The following is a 20,820-nucleotide window of genomic DNA, read 5'->3' on the forward strand; positions in this document are numbered from 1 at the left end:
TTGTACTTGCACTGTCTAGACCACAGCTTTTAAGAGAGGAGTTGTTGATGGGGAACCCTCATGTAGCACTCTTAGAAGCTCCCCCACTACAATTTCTAGAAGAGAAAGTAGCAAAGTGGAATGGTCAGAACCAAGTCCTTCAACCTGGACACCTGCCTAATGAGACTTTGCTGGGGGATGGAGACTGAGAAAAGGCTTGGACAACCAGGTCTAATGTTAAAAAAAATCAGCATATGCTGTCTGAGCCATCTTGCTTTGCTCCCAGCCTGCAGGCATTCAGTGTTTCAACTGGGAAACAAACATACGTGACTAGTGGATCTGTCTAAGCAGTTAGACAAGAGGAAATTGCAACCCCCAAGCGTCTCCAGATGCCATTCCCACCCAGCCCACACCTCCTACAGCAGGCAGGACTCAGGGGTCTGCCAGGCTCCTCAATTCTTCTAAAGTGAGAGAGAAGGCAAAGGATAGAAAGCCATGGAACAGGCTGAACAGAACAATATTGCCCTGAATGCATACCTAGCCATTAATAATGAAGGGTACCTGAGGCTGGAAACAGCACCCCAACTCAATAGTCCATCATGAATTTATTGTTTGGAACCCATCTCAAGCCCTGACCATCCTGCCCTGGATTTTTTCCAGTTCCAATTAGCTGAAGGCCCTCTGCTGCTCCTTCAATTCACAAAGTGGGAAAAGGGTTGTTAAAAAAAAAAAAAAAAAAAGAAAGAAAATAAAAAGTGCAAGCCAACTGAACCAGGCTTGGATAAAGTTTCCATCATTTTCTTACACAAATCACTTTGCCAAGCTAGGAAAAACTAAGTCACAGCCTCAGAGAAGTAGGAAACACCAAGTAAGATGGCTCTCCCCACCCAGCAGCTAGGGAAATATGGGAAGGAAAGCAGTTTCAGCCAGACCATTTTATCTGTGCCACCATATGGCTTTAAATGCTTCCCTAGAGCTTGGAAAGGGCCAGGCTGTGCTTTGAATGGCTTTTCATATTGCCTCATTAGAAAGCAAAAGGGAAGGAATGAACAATCTCTAACTTTGTGGCATCGGGAAACAGCTCTGTTAATCCTGTTTCCTTCCCCAGCTTACTCAGGGCAGGTCATCCAGCATCAGCGCCACAACGCCTGATTTGCTTATTGTTGCCCCACAATCAGAAGCCTGGGCACCAGCCCAAAGGGAAGATGCATCCTCATGGGCATTATTAATGAACTGGAAAGCCCCAGGTTGTTAAACCTGACCTTAATTGTGATGTTTCCAGCACCCAACGTCTACTTGGTTCTGCAGATTCAAGCAGTAGTCACCTCCCAAACCCAAGTCTGTGGCACTGAGGCCAAGAGGGACAGAGCATCACTGAGGGTGCAGATGAGAGGAGAAGGAATGTGCTTCAAGGAGGGGCACCCTAGAGCAGACACTACAAAGCCCAAGGAGGAAATATCTGTAGCACCTTTTGCATTGTGAGCACAAGGTCTCTAGGTTTCTTAGCCTAAGAAAAGCATAGGCAAATCTGACAAAAAGCAGAATTTCTCCTTTTCCAGCAGGACTGCCACAGACTTTATTCACACATCTAGGATGGGGAGCAAAGCCCTTAGCAGCCATGCAGGGTTCAGCCTGGCTGGTCCACAGGCAACCACTGCTTTACCTGCCATCATTGACATCAAGCTGTGTTTTGTCACCTTAATAAAAGCCTCTTGAGCTCTGGAGGAGCCAAATGGCATTGACAGGCCCTCATCCATGACACCCGGGCTCACCATACCACTCAACTTGCCCTGTGCCTCTGCCTCCCTTTCCCCTAGGAGGACTATGCCTTCTTGCAGCCAGCCTCCACCTTGCATCCAAATGGAAAAGAAAACACAGCCTCCTGCAAAAGCCAGGACTTCAGGCTTCTTAAGCACCTGCTCCCATCAGTGGAAGAGGCACCATGGCAGAAGGCAGCCTCAGGCAACACATCAGGCAGGCAGCTTTTGGTGTGTCAGTTGGATGCACAGCTCCAAGGGCTGTACTGGGTGTCTTGGCATGTAGTCAATGCCTGGAGTGGGGTAACAGTTAAAAAAGTTAAAGGGACAGAAAAAGAACCAGCAACCCTGAACTTAGTTTCTCAGATGAAGAAAGCAAACTAATTGCTGCATAGGACAAAGCTAAGTGCCCTGGTCTAGAGCTGCCCACAGTTGGTTGTCAGCATTGCTGCCCTGCAGATGCAGCTGGGCACAGCTGGGCTCCTGGCCAAGTCCAACCCACCCCTGCCTTCCCAGCTAGACTGAGATTCAGTGAGCAACAGTTCTGCAATCTATCCCTGAAACGATCCTGCACCCCCAGAGAAGAGCATTGGGGCACTCGGGGAGTGGCTGTAAGGATGGAGGAGTGGGAAGGGAGCTGGGGAGCAGCTGGGACAGCGCAGACCCAGACAGGCCTCCAGGTGGCCACGAAACTAGCAATGCAGAGATGCTGTAGGACACACCTGCAGCCAGCCCTCTGAGTCAGCTAAGGGTTCTCGTCCAAAATTAATCCAGAGGATGCTGCCCTCTTTTGGGCTCAGCGTGGCTAGCAGAGATTCAGGGAAATTTGCAGTGGCCCAAAACCAGTGCTTTTGAGGACTTGAAACCCCACATAGGGGTTCTTAGATGTGGTGACTTCCCATACCTGTCTCACTGGACATTCCAGGAACTTCTTGCGCTGAGAGCCAGGCTGCTGCGCCTGGGGGTGGCCTCTGAGCACAATCCGGGAATGAAAGAGCAGGGCCAATCTCAGGAGTGGTCCCTGAAGGACAGGGAGATGCTTGCTGGGATGAAGTGCAAGAATATGAACGCCAGGGTCTGGGAAAGTCTCCTGTGCCTGGGGAGGACCCCGTGGTCCTTACCACCCGCTAGCATTTCATCTTAGGTAATGATTTTCATAAATTCTTTTCATAGTAAATTAAGTTAGCACTCGGTCTAATTAAGCAAGCCACAAAAGGGTCCTGTTCTTCTACAGCAGGGAATAATCGGGACCAGGCGCTGCCAACCCCCAGCGTGAGGCTGCGACGTCCCAGCGTCGTTTGCAGCCCGGGGAGGGCTGTCCCCGCAACCAGCCCGAAAAGCGCTGCCCGCCCCGGCACCCAGCCAGCAGCCTGGGGAGGGCTTCCTGCTCCCGCCCCCCGCCCAGCTCAGGGAAGGGCTGCCTGTCACAGCACCCAGTCCGCTGCTTGCTCTACCGGGGTACCGGCCTCCAGCCCGCGCCAAGCTCCTCCCTGCCTGCACTTCCTCCTGCTGCTGGCACCCTCCCGCAGCGCTGGACGCAGCTCCGTGGGTTGCCCCACTGTACACGAGGCTCTGAGACTGCTGCCCTGCCAGAGGATACCCCTGCCTGCACCGAGCAGCCCTGGCGCGCTGGTGCCACCTCTTCTGCCCGGGTGACAGGCAGCAACAGTGAGCTCCCGGGCTCCCAGATTCCCCCCGGACCTTTGCCTCTGGCGACCAGAAGCGCACGGAAGACTGCTTCACTCACCTGTGGCATGCGGACGCCAACAGCGATGATCGTGGGGCTGGTGCTCTGCCCCTGCGGGCTCCTGCTGACACTCATAGGCACACTGGCACCCAACTGGAGGCAGGTGAGCCTCATACCTAACCAGCCTGTTGACCTCATCTGGGAACAGGGCATCTGGGACATGTGCAGTGAGCGGCAGAGCAGCCATGACCGCCTCTGTGGGCAGGCTGATGAGCTGGGCTACTTTGAGCAGGTACCCGTGCGGGCAGCCCAAGGACTGATGCCCACCTCGCTGGTGCTCACTCTCATAGGCTTGGTGGTGGCTGCCCTGGGGGTTCGCTGCTGGCAAAATGAGCCACGGCACGTACTGGCTGGTGTGGCAGGACTTGTGCTGCTCCTCTCAGGGCTGCTGAGCCTCATACCTCCCTCCTGGTACACCCATGAGCTGTGGGTGCTGCCTGCACCAGCTGACAGCACACTGGTTGTAGGCTACAGTGTGGTGCTGAGCTACTTGGGAAGCTGCCTGGAGATCCTGGGGGGGCTGGCACTTGCCCTCAGCTTCCATCACTGCTGCAAGGAGCACAAGACTCCTAAACTGTCTCCCACCCCTGTGCCAGAGGCTGTGCCATCCTCCACCATTGGGGCTTACCACAATCCCTGGGATGTGCTGGAGGATGAGCGATATGACCGGCACGGGAAGAGCACCCTGCCTTGTGACTCTGACTTGTAGCCCCAGCACAGAGACAGCAGCAGGCACTGGCGAGCCTGCCAGCCTGACACTAAGAGCAGCACTGGCTCCTGCCCATCCTTGGGGCACCTCAAAGCAGATTGAAAACAAGATTGAGGATCTGGCTTGAATTCCTGCAACTTCCTCAAAAGCCTGCCACACTCCAGGTTCCACAACTGTGCCAAAACTGTGCTGGGTTGAGGACCAGCCCTAGCACCAGTCCCTCCACACAGCTTTTAGCTCATCCTCCTGCACTATGCAGCAGCTTGGGCAACAGCAGCTCCAATGGTCCCACATGAGGAAAGTGAAGGCCAGCCACATGTAGCCTTCAGGTCTCAGAAAAGGAGAGGGGAACACCGCCCATGTCTCTGCTCAGCTCAGGGCCATACAAATAGCAAAAGAAGAGGAACAGGTCTGTGCTGTGGGATGGCTATGGGCTTTCTGCCAGGCAGGCTGGGCTGAGAGCCAGTGGCCAGCTCTCCTGTACTTTGCCTGAAGCAGAGAGGAAAGGTCTGTGAAAGAGAACAGGTAGCTTTTATAACACCTTCCTCATAGACTTTCCCCCTGCATTCAAAATCAGCTCTGGAAGAGGTTTCTTCTTCCTTGAGCACAGCAATTTCACCGGAGTTAAAACCAAAACAGAGATCACTGGAGGAAAAAACAGCACACATTTTCCTTTTCCTCATTAAATTGGTGTGAGGTGGTAAAACTGGTCTTGCTGGTTTGTAAGGGACACTCAGGAGGTCAGAACTGCACTATAAAACTCTGCTCAGCACCCTGCATAACAGGGCAGGAGCCAAGGCAGCTTCCTTGTAGAGCTGTTGAGCCAGATTCCAACTGCAGGTGAGTCCAAAGCACCCTGGTCAGCAAGCTACACCTTGCTGTAGAGGAACAGTGGATGGAGATGCGCTAAGTGTGGTTAAGGGGTGGTACAGGATGCACCCTGCAGCAATGGCTGCAGAGAATGTGTTGGAACTGGAGACTTCCTGAAACACCTTCCAAAACATTTTGCTCTGGACTCCCAAGTTCCCTAGAGCTTCAAGATGTAGGAAGAGCAAATTGGCCTCCCCTCCCCAGCCCACACACAGACCACAACAGTACCAAGGGTGCTGCACATCATTCTTTTATGAAACTACAGTGTTGGGGCGAGATGGTCCTTTCCTCAGTGGTGCTGGCAGCTCCTGCAGAGATCACAAACAGCTGCATCAGGGATGAGTCTGAGCCAGCCTCCATGGGCTAACCCCACACCTTCGCACAGAGGTTTCAGCCACAGGCCCAGCAGGACAGACCCTGTGCCAGCCAGACTCTAGCCACCCCCAGGTCTTGCCCCTATTCCCCAGGAGGAGGGCAAAGCTTCCCACAAGAGCGGACACCATGCCAGTGCTGAGCCTGGGGAGGAATTTGCATATGCAGAGGGCCTTAAGGAACCCCAGGATGGCAGAAGGGTCCCTATCAGGGCCTGCTCCAGATGCTGCTCACCTCTTTCCCATCATAAGCTTCATTCACAAAGGTATCACTCTTGGGGGGCAGCTCTTCCTCATCTTCCTCATCTTCTTCCTCGGGGTCACTTTCACGGTGGTACAAGGTCAGCACCCGAGTGGAAGCAGTGCTTGAAGTCCTGGGAAGGAAAACAGGTACACCAAGGATGTCATGGCCGTGTCCTAGAGACGGGGCAGATCCTAAGGTACTGCCACAACCCCTGGTTAACAGCCTGCGAGGGTGATCACATAGCCCAGGAGTGCCCCAGGACACCATGCTGTCCCTGGAGAAGGAGACCGTGTCTCTCTCCATCTCCTGCTGTACGTGGCCCAGCCCCAGAGCTCACCTTTTTCTCTTGTCTCGCTTCCGCATGTAGGCCAGGGCACCCACAGCAGCAGCAGCCAGCAGCAGGAGCACAACCACCCCCAGGGCGATCGGTCCTGCAACCGGCTGCACCTCTGCCTCCTCACAGTAGTCACCACGATAGCCCAGGGCACAGTGGCATGTCACTTGCCCAGCCTCGATGGCACAGTCCCCACGCAGGTTGCACGTCTCGCTGCTGCATGGCATGGCTCCCAGCACCTCCTCAGTGCTGGGAGTTACCGGGAAGGGCTCTCGGTGCTCCTGGGAGCCAGGTGTTGCAGACAGGCTGGGGGTGGGCTGCCAAGGCTTGGCTGCAGCTGTGGGTGAGGCTGGTCTCTGTTCCTCCACATGAGACATTCCCGATGGTGCCACCACGGGGAGCTGCGTTCCCACCTTCACAGAGGAGCCTGGAGAGATGGGTATGGGTAAGTAGAGACCCAAGTGAGATCCCCCTTCCCAAACTGGAGGAGGCTGGGCCAGAGCCCCCTGTGTCCAGCCAGGGCCTCTGCACACCCAGCCGCATGCAAGCACTCACAGTCAGACTCATCGGAGCCGTCAGTGCAGTCAGGGTTCCCATCGCAGACCTGCTCTCCAGAGATGCAGCTCTGGAGGTCAGGACAGGCTTGCAGGGGGGCTGGGCAGGGCACTGCTAGTGTACATGCCACCCCACGCACCAGGTGGTAGCCGGGGGAGCAGTGACACAGTCGCCCTGCAGGGTTGGGCAGACAGAGTTGTGCACAGCCCCCATTGCTCTTTGCACAGCCATTGGTGCCTGCCAAAAGAACACAGGTTAGTATGGCCACCCCAGGGTACAGCTCCACCCTCTAGATGCCCCAGCCTGGGGCAGCTTCAGACTCACCTTCCTGTGAGAACTGGCTGTAAATTCTCATGGCTACTAACTCCTCCTCCATAGGGAACCACCAGCTCTCACCTCGCTCCAGCTGGCTGTACCAGACCTTGCTGGAGCCTGGAAGCACATGGGGTCAGCATTGCTCCACCTCCTTCTGCAAGGGTGCCTGGGACAGGAGGTGGGGTCCCCCAGCCTGCCCTTCACCCCAGGGAAGGGGAGCCTGTACCCCACAGGGACTGGAAGAGACCCCAGTGCCCTAATACAACAGTAGATGCTGGGCAGAGCACAACAGGCTACAAACAGGCTCACCATTGGTTGAGGTTGTACTCCAGAGCAGAAAGCCTTCACCAACAGCAAAGAGTGAGAGGCCATGCAGCCCTTCCCGCACCACTCTGAAGTGGGATCCATCCAGTTCAATGCTGTTGATGGTGCCTCTCCCTACAGGGCACAGATGCAGGAACTTCAGATGCAGGGGCACAGAGGGCTCTGCACTGCCCTCAAGACCATGTCAGGCTGTGGACCAAGTGCCTGCACCACTGTTGCCCCCCAGCAGTGCCTCATCTCACACTCACCACGGTCTGCCCAGTATAGCCGGGTGCCAGCACCCCCAAAGGCAAGGCCAACAGGAGCCCTGGCTCTCTTCCAGACTGCTCTGCGGCCAGTGCCATCCATGGCCGCGCACTCCACTGTGGTACTAGACCCCTGGCTGCTGGAGGCTGTGACAAAGCACATAGTGGAGGCCCGAGGGCACAGTGCCAGCCAGGCAGCACCCTTCAACCCCTTGTTGAGCAGCGCCAGGGTCCACCGCCCCCCAGGAGCTGCCACGTAGATGCTTGGTGGCTGTCCCCCAATCCAGTACAGGTTGCCACTCAGCCAGTCCAGGGCCAGGGACGTCACCGCACCCTCCACAGCCACCACCTTTTTCCAGGACAGGCGGCCCCAGTCCTTCATGCGCAGCAGCCTGATGGAGTCATTCCCCAGCTCTGCAAAGTACAGGCTCTTGTCTTTCACTGCATAGTCAATGGCTGTCAGGTGGCCCACCTTGGCCAAGGGCAGGGCCCGGCGTGGAGGAAGGCCTTGAGGTACAGATGTTGTGGGCAAGTCCTTCAGGTAGACCTGGAGAAGAAGGCAGCAGTAGGATGGGAACCCCGCTCCTCTGACAGCAGTGAGGACAGCAGACCCCAGAACCAGCTATGGAGGACAGTACCTGCGCCACAGCTGCTGGGGACACCAGGAGGGCAAAGGCTGAATCACGGAGGGGTAGGCAGGTGGTCTCATCATCGGCCAGTGTTAGCCCGGTGGGACACCGGCACCGCCCAGCGTGTCTGGAGCTCAGCAGGCACAGGTGGGAGCAGCCACGTGTGGCACAAGGGTTAGGAACTACAGGGCGCAGGGCTGGGTGCATCACCTGTGGGAAGGTCAGGCTTAGCTTCACACCCCCACCAGCACCCAGCTGAGCACATCTGGCACCCTGCCATGCTCCTGCGGCCTGAATGTGGCCCAGGTGGGGGCAGGATGGTGAGGCAGACATGCTCCAAAAGGACCAGAGATGCTTGACCACAGGGACTGCTGCCCAAGGATCACTGAGATGTGGGTACAGCTCCCGGTGTCTCTGCACTTAGAAGGCAGCAGGGCCATGCAGGGTAGGAATCCCAGCAGAGCTGGTGTGGCAGGGTTCAGGGCTCCCCCAGATACATACCTGGAGGCCGTGGGGCTGCCCATGTCGCTTAAGCAGTATGGTCCTGTTCTTGCCACTGGCCTTGTCCACTTGCTGCACAGACCATGTCTTGCTGTCTGACCAGTAGAGATGCCCCTCACATACAGCTGCTGCGAAGGGGCTCTGGACCCAGCCCAGTTGCAGAACCTGGCAGAGAGGCTGTTAGCACCCACCCTGGCCCTCATCAGGGCCCCATCACCAGAGTCCCACCACATACCTTCACACTGGTACCATCCAGATCTGCAGAACCAATGCTGCCCAGCTTCTCATCCAGCCAGAAGATCCTTGAGGTTGTGAGGTCAAGGGCCAGTGCTGTGGGCCAGCCCAGACCCTGGGCCAGCAGCACATGCTGTCGACTCCCATCCATGGTGGCCTCCATCAGTCGTGGGTGGCTCCCCACCTCTGACCAGTACAGCAGCCTGGTGAGAAGAAAGGTGCTGACCCACAGACCTGCCACAACATCATCCCTGTAGCAGAGCAGACAAAAGAAGCAGTGCAGAGCTTCCCATCCTATAAGAGATGCACTAAGAGATCCACTCAGGGCAGAGGCAAGTGCCTGGGCTCCATCTTCTCTAGTCACACAGCCCTAACAGCACCCAGATGAGACCATCCCAACTCTTCCCACTCTGTCACTTTCTTCCATGTAGGAAAATAGGGCATGGCAGGGATGGAAAAGAGATCTCCATGTCCTCTTGTCCTAGCCTTACCCTGCCAGAGGCTGGAGCACCAGGGAGTGGGGCTGGTCCAGGTTTCCATCCATCACCACAGTGTACTCTGGTATCCCTCTCCAAGCAGCCCCAAGGCGAGTGGCCAGCACCTGCCCTGCTGCTCCGTCTGTCCAGTACAGGTTCCTCCCAAGCCAGTCCACTGCTATACAGTCTGATCTCACACCTGCAACATACCCGAGTCATCACCCATGGGCTGACAATTGCATTGTTCTCTGGCACAGTGTTCTCAGCCCGGGTCACCTCCATCCTAGGAGCTCCAGCTCCTCCCAACCCTACTCTTTCCACACAAAGGGACACAGGCTGGCACTCCACTGCAATCTGGAGACTGCACAGCCGTGCAGAGGCCATCTCTGCTAAACCCACACTGTCACTGCCTACCTTTTACCAGTGTGCCTTTCCTGCCCGAGTCAAGGTCCTGCCAGTGGATGCTCTCTGTGGCTAGGTCCATCCACAACACTTTTCTCTCCACCGGGTCATAGTCGAGTGAGAAGACAACACGGTCCTTGTCAGTGGCCAGTAGCACCTCCTCTCGCCCACTCCGCAAGCCGTAGGACAACACCTCTGACTGCACAGCCACCAGCAACGTGGGCTCTGGTCCTGGGGCAACACAGAACCACCCAGACCTTGCTCAAAACTGGTGGCCCCATGGCCCCAGCACTCAGAGACACTGGAGATTGCTCACACTCAGCCCTACCACACAGCACATTCCCCAGCTAGTGCAGATGGATTTTCTGACTGGCAACTGACTGACAAGCAGCACCTTATAGCTGAGCAGGGCCTGGGACGCTATGAGGCAGTGGGGATAGAGCTATTCACAGGACTACAAGGTTCCCCATGGGGAGCAGGCACAGGGGGACAGGTACCCATTTTCTCCTGGTGTACCCTAGAATGCCAGGGACTCTCAATGCTCCTTGACCATCCCAAGGGCTTACCTGTGAGTTTGCAGACTGTGTTGTCAGGCTCCAGCCCATAGCCAGGAAGGCAGCCACAGCTGTAGGACCCTGGGGCATTGAAGCATGTCTGGCTGCAGGCTACCTCACTCCACTCTGTGCACTCGTCTATGTCTATGCAGGACAGACCATCCTCGGCTAGCCAATAGCCCTGGTCACACCAGCACCGCTATGGGGAAAGGGGCCATCAGGGTTCCCCTCTGGAGACACAGGATGTTCCCTCTTGCTGCAAGGGCAGCAAGGCAGGGTAAGCCCCTGGACCAGGGCTGCTGGCACTCACAGGGCCTTGAGGTGAGGGGTGGCAGAGATGAGTACAGGACCGCTGGCAGGGCACAGAGCAGTTGCCCCCCTCATCCGAGCCATCTGCGCAGTTTCGCCGGCCATCACACACCAGGGATGCATTCAGACAGGCCCCCAGCTCGCATGGGTACTCGTGACTCTGGCAGGGAGCAGGCTGGCCTGCAGGAACATAGGGAAGGCTGCCCTCAGCCTTGTCCACCACCTCCTCTTGCTCAGCTGTGGCAGATTTAGTGCTCCCACAGCGTGCCCAGGGCTCACTGCAGCCACATCCAGGGTTGTGCCTGTCGCCTGGCTTCAGGCCACCCTAATCCTAAGGCCACCATCCCTACAGGGGCAACAGTGATCTGGGGCCTTTAGCCAGCACAGATGCTGGGAACAGGCAAACATGTTGCTCAAAGGGCCTTTCACAGTGGCACAGACACATCCCCACCTTCCCTGTGCTGGCCACCCACCAACCATGCCTGGACAAGACAGAGAGGGCATAAAAGCAGGTGTTTCTCACAGCCAGCCTCATCGCTGCCGTCCCTGCAGTCACTCTCTCCATCGCAGCGCCAGACATCAGGGATGCACTCGTGGCCGTGGGAGCAGCTCCACTGCCGGTCCCCACAAAGAGCTTTCTCCTGGGGACAGCCCTGCAAGAGCAGAGGGTGAATAGGGGCACCAGCCCTCTCAAGAGCAAGCAGAGACAGACTGCATCTCCATCACCCTACCCACCTGCTCGTCTGTGCCGTCCCTGCAGTCAGCGGCCCCATCGCAGCGCCAGGCCTCCGGCACACACTGCCCGCTGCGGGCACAGGCCACCTCCCCCGCGCGGCAGAGCAGCGGCCGGGGCACGGCACAGCCCTCCTCATCGGAGCCGTCCCGGCAGTCACGGTCACCGTCGCACCGCAGGGCCAGGGCCACGCACTGCCCGCTCTGGCAGGAGAACTCGGCTGGGCTGCACTCCCTTGACGCTGCAGGCAGGGCCAGGGCTGAGCAGGGGCACTATCCTCACTCTTGTACCCATCCCAACAGCACAAGCATGGCACTGAGCAGGGTCCAGCCCCTCCATCTGCTCAGCAAGTTGCCCTGCGCAGTGGCCTCCTCCTGGACACACAGGAAACCTGGTGCATCCACCTATGGGGCAGGCAACCCCCAGAAGCCCCTGTCCCACCCAGTTCAAGGGTCTTACCACAGTCCTGCTCATCAGCTCGGTCCAGGCAGTCAGCATGGCCATCACACAGCCAGCTCTCAGGGATGCAGTGGGTGGCAGCATCGCAGCGCAGGGCACACTCGTGTGTAGGGCTCCAGCATCCTTTCTCATCCGAGGCATCAGGGCACTGTGGCACCCCATCACAGTGCTCCTCAGCCCTGACGCACATGGCTCCACTTGCACAGTGGAAGGCCCCTGGGGAGACAAGGGGCTTTGCTAAGCCTGAAGTAGGCAGCTAGGGTGACCAGACCTTCTGCTCACTCCACAGAGATCTAGAATGGCACCACACTACAGTGACATGTCTTGGTCCCTTCTACTCAGTGTATCTTCAGCAGCCCAGGTCCCAAGCAAGGCAAATGAGGCAATTTCAGCTCAGCCACATTTAGGTCACCATGAGGCTAGCCCTGTCCCTTTCTGACAGCACTCCAGCCCAATGCCAAGAAGGCAGTATGCCACCTCACAAGCATCAAAGCCCAGATTACACTCAAACCTTCTCAGGGCTCCATCCCACCAACCCCACCAGGAATCAGCCAGCAACCCTGGCACAAGGTGACTCAGCTGTGCAGGAGACAAAAAAACCAGCTCCTACCTTGGATGCTGCAGAGCTGGGCACACCCATCCTCATCAGAGCCATCCGCACAGTCCTTCTCCCCATCACATACGTATTCCTGCGCCACACACTCAGTACCATCACGGCAGGGCACATGAGTTCGCGGGCAGGACAGGCTGGGGACTGGGGTCAAGCGGTGTCCAGGGCTGGATGAGAGAGCTGGAGTAGGTGTCACTACCCATGCAGGCCTGGTTAGGCGCTGGGTGGTAGTAGTTGGCCATGGGGCAGTGGTCTTAGACAAGGACTGAGTGACGGTGGTGCTGATGGTGCTGGTAGTAGCTAGCCTCACAGTGGTGGTTCTGGTTGGTGTGGTCCGTGTGGTGGTTGGCATAGTGGTGGTTTTGGTTGATGTGGACTGGCTGGTGGTGGTTGGTGTGGTAGCCTTGCTGGTTAGTGCAGTAGTGGTGAGCACAGTGGTGGTCTTGCTTGGCTTAGGTCTTGTAGTGGAGGTAGTAGAGGTGGTGGGCCCAACAGCAGTGGTGCTTGTGGTCATTCTCATAGTGGTAGCCACAGGTGGAGAGAGTGGCCAGGCAGACCCCTTGCTTGGTGGCACTGGCAGAGGAATAGGCATAGGAACATAAGCTTTGATTTGGGACAGTGCCCTCCCCACAACCTGGGCACCTCTGAGAGCACTCCATGTGACAACAACAGGCAGGCCTCCTGCCCCAGATCAGAGCAGCACAGGCCACCACCCAGCCACCTCAGGTACAGCACCAGGCACAGAGCCATGGGCACTCTTACCAGCCTGTGGCTCTGAGGCCACAAAAGCCACCACTCCATGCACATCTGCTGCTGACACAGACAGCACAAGGGCCAGCGTTCTCCGGTCCCACAGCAGCAGAGATGTCCCATTTGCTGACACTACATATGGCTCAAAGGCAGCTACAAGCCCATGGGACCAGCTGGGTGTCAGGGTGACTGCTTGCCGCTTGGTCAGACTCAGTGCCTGCAGGCCTGTAAGACAGTGGTATGGTAGACCCCTGAGGCCCACAGGCACCCCTCATGGCCCACCCTGTGCCTTCACAACCCACAGCTATGGCAGAGACCTCAGCCATGGGACAGGGTCTGCCTCATGAACATCCCATTGTCCAGGCAGGGACCTATTGCCTACAGGGCATGGCTGGTCATTTCTGCCTATAGCAACCTGTTCCCTGCTCCAGAGATCACCAGGGCTCACCTAGGGCTGAGCTCCAGAGCAGGCTGAAGGCTCTGCTGTCCATGGCTGCAGGCAGGTCTCCAGGCCACGCTTCATTCCAGGCATCCCACGGAGCACCCCCAGCCAGGCTTAGCTGCTGCAGGGGCTGCCCGCGGGCTAGCCAGTACAGAGAGCCCCGCTGCCAGTCCAAGAAGAGGTGCTGGATGCTGCTGCGAGCACGGTGCAGGATGCGTGAGGACATGTCAGATGTCTGGATCACCCCGATGTCCCTTCGGTTACATGCGAGCCAGTACAGGTTCCCCGACTGGATGTCCACACGGGCAGAGCAGACTTTGCAAGAGTAAGCAGGCAAGCAGTTACAGGGCTGTTCCATGACCCTGCTCCTCCACCTGGGTCCCCTCTGCCCCTAAAACCAGGGCACAGGTCCCCAGTGGCTTGGCATAGCCCTGATATGGGCAACATGATACTAGTGTGCTGTTCACCAAGGAGATCCTCAGGACTCAAGGAGCACCAGGAAATGGAGCATGCCCTCCATCACCCCATAGACTCTCACCTGGCAGCACAGTCACAATGGCCTCTCTCCTCCCAGGGTGTCCCACAACACGCAGCAGTGTCCCACGATCATCCGTCCCGTACAGCACTGACCTCTGCCAGTCTACATCTTGCAGGTGAAGGGACTCCTGCCACTCCTGCACCTGTTTGCTGCGTGCTCCAGGGCCTACCTGCACCAGGGAGATGGCCTTCCCTGATGCATACATGATGGACAGCTCTGTGGGGTACAAAGGCAGTGTGTGAGCATGGCCCCAGGGACACTGGACAGGGTCACCAAGACAGAAATGTAACAGCACTGGTGTGTGCTGAGAACATCATCCCACCAAAGCCACAGCCTTTTACAGCCCACCTCCAGCTCCCACAGGGATGCATCCCACCTCAGGCAGCCAAGCCCACCGTGCAGACCCTGCTCACCTGCACACTTCCCTGAGGGCAGAAGAAAGAGGCCCTCTGGACACGCACACTTGTATCCTCGAGGGTGTACAGGGGACAGGAGGCAAAGGTGACTGCACAAGCCTGGAGCACACGCAGCAGTGTCACCTGGGAGCAAGGGAATATTGAGCTCAGGCAGCCATGACCCCCGACATATCTCCCAATCTCCCCAAACCACCAGCTGTCCTGGGGCTGGGTATGGGCTGGCTATCTCTGGCAGAGTAGCAATGTCACATGAGATAGGAGGGTTCAGCTCCACTCAAACCCATAGGGCTTGGTAGCTTTCCTACAGGTTCATATGTCCCCTCTGCCACAATGCCACGAACTCTTGCTACAGGACCATAAGAGCCATTGGGTCGGACCCAGTGAACTTCAGGAACCAGCATATTCTCCCTTAGCACCCAGGGAAGTGGTGTGGGTGCTGCCAGCCCCATACTAGTGGGGGAAACCTGCAGGGTACTCACGAGGAGGCTGCCGCAGCGCGTGCAGGACGGTGAAAGCTGAGACAGGAGCATGGAGCAACACTGCGTGCTCCTGAGGAGAGGCACGGGTGGCTGACACCAGTTCTGTGCCATCAGTCCAGAAGAATCGGCTCTCAAACACAGCCAGGCCCAGTGGCTCCGTGTTGCTCCCCAGGACAGCAGGAAAGGAGTGGCGTCCACTGCCATCCACCCGCAGTGTCTCGATGGACTAGGGACAAGGTGAGGCACAATGAATGTGTGGCATCCTCACACCCTGGTACTGTCCTGCAGCCATGGGACTTGTAGTGGCACTTTCAGCCCTCCCAGCCCAGGGTTATGTACCAAACCTGGGCACCACTCCCTGCTCCCTCCCATGTCATAGCCACAGAGGAACCAGGGCCACCCTCCCCACTCCCACCTCATTGTCTCCCAGCACTTCATGGGGGCAGAGCCCTGCTGCTTCACATCCCTACCTCCTTGTACTCGCTAATCCAGTACAGCCTGCCAGCCACATGGTCCAGGCTCAACCCCACAGGCTCTTCCATGGACACCACTGTGAGCTCCCGCCGGTTTGAGCCATCCATGCCAGCTGCAGCAATGACTGTTCGGCCCCTCTGCCCGCGATTGACCCAGTACATGGACCTGGGGGCAAGCACTAATCACTCACTTCACAGCATAACACCAGTACTAACACAGCACCAGTATTCCTCACCCAGGAGCCTGGTGACAACCCTGGTTCACTTGTTCCTCACCTTGCAGACGGATGTACTGTCAACTGCTCTGGTGCCACATCCTTCCCCAGCACCGTCACATAGCCCCGGCCATCGCCCAGCCCTGTGCAGATGGCTGCAGGGTGGCTGCTGGCCCAGTACAGCTGTCCTGTGAACCAGTCCATGGAGATGCTGTTCACCTCCCCAGCATCTGCAGAAACACAGCAATTTAAGGCACACCACCCCTGTTCCAGGCCAGAAGGCAACACCCAGGCTGCCCATTACTCTACAGGAAAGGCCAGGCTGTGGTGGCTCTCAGTACCCATCTTAGCCCCACTACTGCATTCTGCACCCTCGCTCCTCCCCACCTGCATAGAGGGGCTGCGTGCCCTTTCCTGGGAGGTGAGTGCGGAGCTCGCCATCCTCTGTCAGCCAGTAGTAAGTTTCTCGGAGCAGGTCATACACCAAGGCACGGAGTTCAGTGTCGGTGGAGAGCAGTGGTCGGTAGGCTTGAGTCCTTACATCCAGAAGGGCCAGATCCTGCCCCACGGCCACCAGGAGCTGTGTTGCGTTGTCTGCCAGGGTGAGAGGGATGCCACCTGGTCAGTGGCGATGGAAGCACTGCCCAGCCCCTCAGCTGGCCCAGGCTCCTCAGCTCCCCCTACCTGCTACTTCACAAGTGGTGCCGTGCAACAGAGCGTAACCCTGAAGGCAGGAGCAGCTAAAAGCACCCGGGGTATTGCTGCACAGCTGGCTGCAGGGGCTATACTCCAGGGAGCACTCGTCCACATCTGTGGGGACAGAAGCAGTCAGGAGCCCATTGCATGAGTGGCTAGCTTCCTCCAGGCAGCACTGCCATGGCTCCTCACTGACCACAGCTCCTTAGATACTGAGGAACTGGTATGTAGACAGGCTCCCAGCCCACAATGCACCAGCCCCTGCTGGAACATGACATGGACACAGCCTTTTCAGGACCAGGCATGACACAGGCAGGCAGGAGTTGGGCCACGACAGGCATTTCTGCACAAGTGCTGGCTCCAAGGAGACCTGACTCCCCAGCAGTCAGAGGCCACAAGTGCCCAGAGTTCACACACCCTGACCTCTCCTTACCACTGCAGCTCTGCCCATCTGCCTGCAGCACCCATCCAGCCTCACAAGAGCACTGCACTCCCCAGTGTGTGTCAGTGCACCTCTCTGCACAGCCCCCGTTGCGAACAAAGCAGCTCCGACCTGTGGGGACACAGCAGAGGGGTGACATGATGTAGGACAGCTCTGCGGCTCCTCCTGGCTCCAGCTGCACAGGCAGCAGCCAGCAGCCACATGCAACTCACCACACGTGCTGGGCTCATCGGTGCCATCCAGGCAGTCATCCTCATCATTGCACATCAGGGATTCCAGGATACACTTTCCCTCATCACACCGCACCATGCCAGGTGGGCAGGGGGCTATGACACACAGAGCTCATGTCAGAAGGGCAGGGAATGCCAGGCGGGCACAGGGGAAGTCATAGGTCCTAGACTCATGGAGTGGCCCCACAAAATATCAGCAGGTTCCTGGGATTTTTGCCATCATCCCATGGGGACCTGGGACCCAGGAAGGGAAAATACTTCCTACCTGGACTCACCTGGACTCTTCACCTGGACTGAGGAATATCCAGCATGCTCACTTACCACAGACGTCTTCATCTGAGGAATCACCACAGTCATCAATCCCGTTGCACTTCCACTCGGCCATGATGCACACCCTGTTCCTGCACTGCCACTGCCCAGGCAGACAGGGCTGCTGGGGACACCCCTCCTCATCCCAGCCATCCTCACAGTCCTGGTGCCGATCGCAGAGCTCCCAGTGTGGGATGCAGTGGTGGGTTCCAGGACACTGCACCTTCTTTGCCCCACACACTGAGGGAAGAGAGCATCACTGGCATTCTACCCCGTGCTCCCAGCTCCCCCCAAGCAGTCCTCCTTGGCAGAGACTACCCACCACAGTCCTGCTCATCAGAGCCATCCAGGCAGTCAGCGGCACCATCGCAACGCCAGCTGCTGGAAATACACCGACCATCGTCACACTGCCAAACATGGGGGTCCCCGCCACAGGCAACATCTGCAGGGACAGCACATAGTCACTGGGACTTACCACTACAGCACAAACACAAAGGTCCTCTCTGGTTTGGCACTGGGCAGGTGCTGGCAATGTCCAAAGGGCTTTGCCAAGGGGCTGGACTACAGCAGCCCCCAACAGACCTCTCTGACAGGTGGGGGCCTGCCTCACTCAGCATGGGATCCATGATGCGTCCCCATGCCACAGACATCTCCCAAGAGCTCTGGGGCACATGTCCCTGCAGGGTGCCACACAAGAGACACTGGCAGAGCCAGCAGTAAGTGAGGTGCCTCTGGTCTGTTCTGCCTCACCCCCTCCCAGAGCACCAGCGTCCACTGAAGCCCATGCAGGGCAGCCCCACCTCATGAAAAAGGATGGGTGCCAGCTTCCCCTCACTCACCACACTGCTCATCACTCCCATCAGGACATTGCTGCTCGCCATCGCAGAGCCAGGGAACGGGGATGCATACGGCACCACAGGTGGCCTGGCGGGAGGCTGGGCAGGTGGAGCCGGCAGGTGCTGTGGGAGAGAAGGACCCGGGCCCGGTCAGCCGGGGCGCCAAGCACTCGACGCACGCCCCTACCGAGCTCCCTGTCTCAGCACAGCCCCAAGCAGACAGACTGACCCCAGGCAGATGCACCCCAGGACGTTCTGCGGGGCTGCAGAGAGAACTGCAGCCTCTCATTGCCCGCCCTCCACCAAGGCAGGGCCACCCAAGCCGCTTAGGCAGCTTTTCAGGGCTCAGGGACCACCCATGCTGTCAAGGTGTGAAGGATGCCACAGGGGGCAGGGACCTCCACATCACCGGGGGGTGGGGATGCAGCGATCCCACCCCAGCTCATCGCGGGAGGTAGCACGTTGCCCTGAGTGCGGGCGCCCACCGCAGCCCCTCGAGATGGGGCCGGGACCTCCCTCCCCTCAGCCCCAGCTCACGAGCGCGGCGGATCCCGGCGCCGGCGGCGATCCCGGCCAGCAGCGACAGCGATAGCAGTAGCGGCGAGAGGATGCTGAGGATGACAAGGAGCAGGCGGAGCGGCGGCGGGGGGGGGCGGCCCATGGCGGCGGCGGCGGCTCCGGGGGGCCCGGCCGGCGGAGGGGAGCGCGACACCGCCGCCACCGCCTTTATGCCCGGGCTCGGGCAGCTATTGGGCACCGTGGGAGCCGCCCGCCGCCACCGGAGACCCCGGGCCACCCCCGCCCGCTCGTGGGCTGCGCCGGGCAGCCTCCGGCCAGGGTGCCGGGGGGTGCCGGCCTCGGGTGGGATGGCTGCGGTCCCCGGTTGGGCGCGCTCGGACCCGCTGCCTCCGCAAGATCCGGGGGGGCGCGGAAGGAATCCCACGCCCGTTGGCAGCCGTGTGCTGGGGCTGCCCTTATCGGCCGAGGTTTGTTGTGAGAGCTGGCCGTGTGAACAGGGTCCGCAGCACCTGCGCTGGGCATGGGAAGAAGGCGGCAGCCTTGAACTAGAGGGCACTCTGAAAACACGAGCCCGGGGCGCGCCGCCGGCGGTTCGTGACCTTGAGGGTTGTGAAGAAGCCGCTGGAGCACTGCAAGGAGCACATAACCAGCTGCTGGGGGAGGGAAACAGCCCAGCAAGAGGATAAGGCACCCGCCGCCGCCTGCGAACGGCGCTCCCTCCCGCAGGCGAAGCAGAGTAGCGGAGCGCAAGCCGGGAACGTGGTCCCGCGGGGCTGATGGGTCCCCTCGCTGTACACCTGGGGAAGCTGCTGGCGCGCTGCACCTCCACAGCTTCTGGCATGCTGCGCAGCTACGGGTGGGCATGGGTGTCTTGTCCATCCCCAAGACCAGTCTGTACTTCAAGCATGTCCCTTGCCTGTAGATGCTATGCATTTATCCTCTCTAACCTCCCCACAAAAACTCTCCACACCAACCACACTGAATCTGAGCAGTTACTGCTGTGGGTAAACACTGACACCACTGGCTGCCCATGAGATGTCAGGTGGCCAGAACAATGGCACAAGAGAGATGCCCTAGGCCCATGACATGGCCAGAAAGACCGTTTGCCTCAGGATGTGGTGCTCCATGAGTGCTAGGTACCCCCCTGGGCCAACAGCATTGCAGCACAGACCTAATATACACCCTTAGCAGTGCTTCAGCCCACGGGACAGATTAATCCAGCTGTCCTCTCTCTCTGGGATAGCATCACAGAGGCTCTGGACAATTGGTTTCCCTGGCCACTCTCCAAGGAGCAGGAGTGTGCAGGTCCCAAGGATAATCCCTGGGACCGGGAGACCAAGCAAGAGAATCCTGGTGGTCAGGGGATTAGAAAGTACAGACACAAAAGAGCAGTACCCAGGCACCTCCAAGCCATGCAGAAAGTCCTCCTGTCCTCATCACCCATGTAGGTCCTCTACCACTGTGAGAGGACAGAAACATCTGCCAAGAGCAGTATCTCTGTGTTGGAAAGAAGGAAAACAGCACTTTGGCAGGACCCAGCAGGGACCTTCTGCCTTCCCAGGGTGCCCAGAATGTATGATCTTTTTTCCTACCATCCCCCACAGCAAACTCCTGGCCAAGCTGTCAGCCTGTGGCTTAGACAGCAGCACTCTTGAGCTGGGTTAGGAACTGGCTGGAGGGCCATGCCCAGAGAGTGGTGGTGAATGGTGCCACATCCAGTTGGCAGCCAGGCACTAGTGGTGTCCCCCAGGGATCAGTGCTGGACCCCATCCTGTTCAATATCTTTACTGATGATCTGGATGAAGGGATTGAGTCCACCATCAGTAAGTTTGCAGATGACACCAAATTGGGTCAGGTGTTGATCTGTTAGAGGGTAGGAGAGCTCTGCAGAGGGACCTTGACAGGCTGGACAGATGGGCAGAGTCCAATGGCATGAGATCTAACACATCTAAGTGCCAGGTTCTACACTTTGGTCACAACAATACACACAACAATACACAACTGTAGCAGTGCTACAGGCTGGGGACAGAGTGGCTGGAGAGTGGCTAGGGAGAAAGAGACCTGGGGGTACTGGTTGACAGTACGCTGAACATGAGCCAGCAGTGTGCCCAGGTGGCC

The 20,820-nt window shown here is 58.1% G+C and overlaps 2 protein-coding genes across 2 annotated transcripts; one reads left to right on the top strand and one right to left on the bottom strand.

Moving 5' to 3' along the window:
* Positions 1-3,241: 3,241 nt before the first annotated feature.
* CLDN23 (claudin 23) lies at positions 3,242-4,939 on the top strand. Its single transcript, XM_068137311.1, has one exon. It carries the CDS (start codon positions 3,491-3,493, stop codon positions 4,190-4,192), a length of 702 nt encoding a protein of 233 aa, XP_067993412.1. The 5' UTR covers positions 3,242-3,490; the 3' UTR covers positions 4,193-4,939.
* Positions 4,940-5,296: 357 nt separating this feature from the next.
* LOC137440759 (low-density lipoprotein receptor-related protein 2-like) lies at positions 5,297-18,861 on the bottom strand. Its single transcript, XM_068137310.1, has 33 exons — positions 18,721-18,861; positions 18,187-18,306; positions 17,670-17,789; positions 17,360-17,587; positions 17,021-17,134; positions 16,800-16,919; positions 16,355-16,480; positions 16,058-16,264; positions 15,732-15,900; positions 15,453-15,621; positions 14,983-15,208; positions 14,501-14,626; positions 14,088-14,303; positions 13,556-13,864; positions 13,120-13,332; positions 12,358-12,930; positions 11,748-11,963; positions 11,291-11,529; positions 11,079-11,208; positions 10,557-10,735; positions 10,259-10,445; positions 9,705-9,923; positions 9,306-9,489; positions 8,816-9,017; positions 8,581-8,745; positions 8,089-8,289; positions 7,454-7,997; positions 7,191-7,319; positions 6,891-6,998; positions 6,567-6,803; positions 6,015-6,438; positions 5,669-5,807; positions 5,297-5,370 (listed from the first exon to the last, which is right to left on the bottom strand). The coding sequence occupies exons 1-33, from the start codon at positions 18,842-18,844 to the stop codon at positions 5,314-5,316; spliced, it is 6,720 nt and encodes a 2,239-aa protein (XP_067993411.1). The 5' UTR covers positions 18,845-18,861; the 3' UTR covers positions 5,297-5,313.
* Positions 18,862-20,820: the final 1,959 nt, after the last annotated feature.

The sequence above is a fragment of the Melanerpes formicivorus genome, unplaced genomic scaffold, assembly GCF_026170545.1.
Source record: "Melanerpes formicivorus ecotype bairdi unplaced genomic scaffold, bMelFor1.0.p_v2 SCAF_4, whole genome shotgun sequence".
Taxonomy (NCBI): Eukaryota; Metazoa; Chordata; class Aves; order Piciformes; family Picidae; genus Melanerpes; species Melanerpes formicivorus.

Coding starts and splice junctions, on each gene's coding strand:
- CLDN23 (XM_068137311.1), top strand. CDS start 3,491: ATGCGGACGCCAACAGCGATGATCGTGGGGCTGGTGCTCTGCCCCTGC.
- LOC137440759 (XM_068137310.1), bottom strand. CDS start 18,844: ATGGGCCGCCCCCCCCCGCCGCCGCTCCGCCTGCTCCTTGTCATCCTC. Junction 18,307..18,720: donor CGCCGGGATCCGCCGCGCTC/GTGAGCTGGGGC, acceptor TCTCTCCCACAG/CACCTGCCGGCTCCACCTGC. Junction 5,371..5,668: donor AAGCTTATGATGGGAAAGAG/GTGAGCAGCATC, acceptor TGATCTCTGCAG/GAGCTGCCAGCACCACTGAG.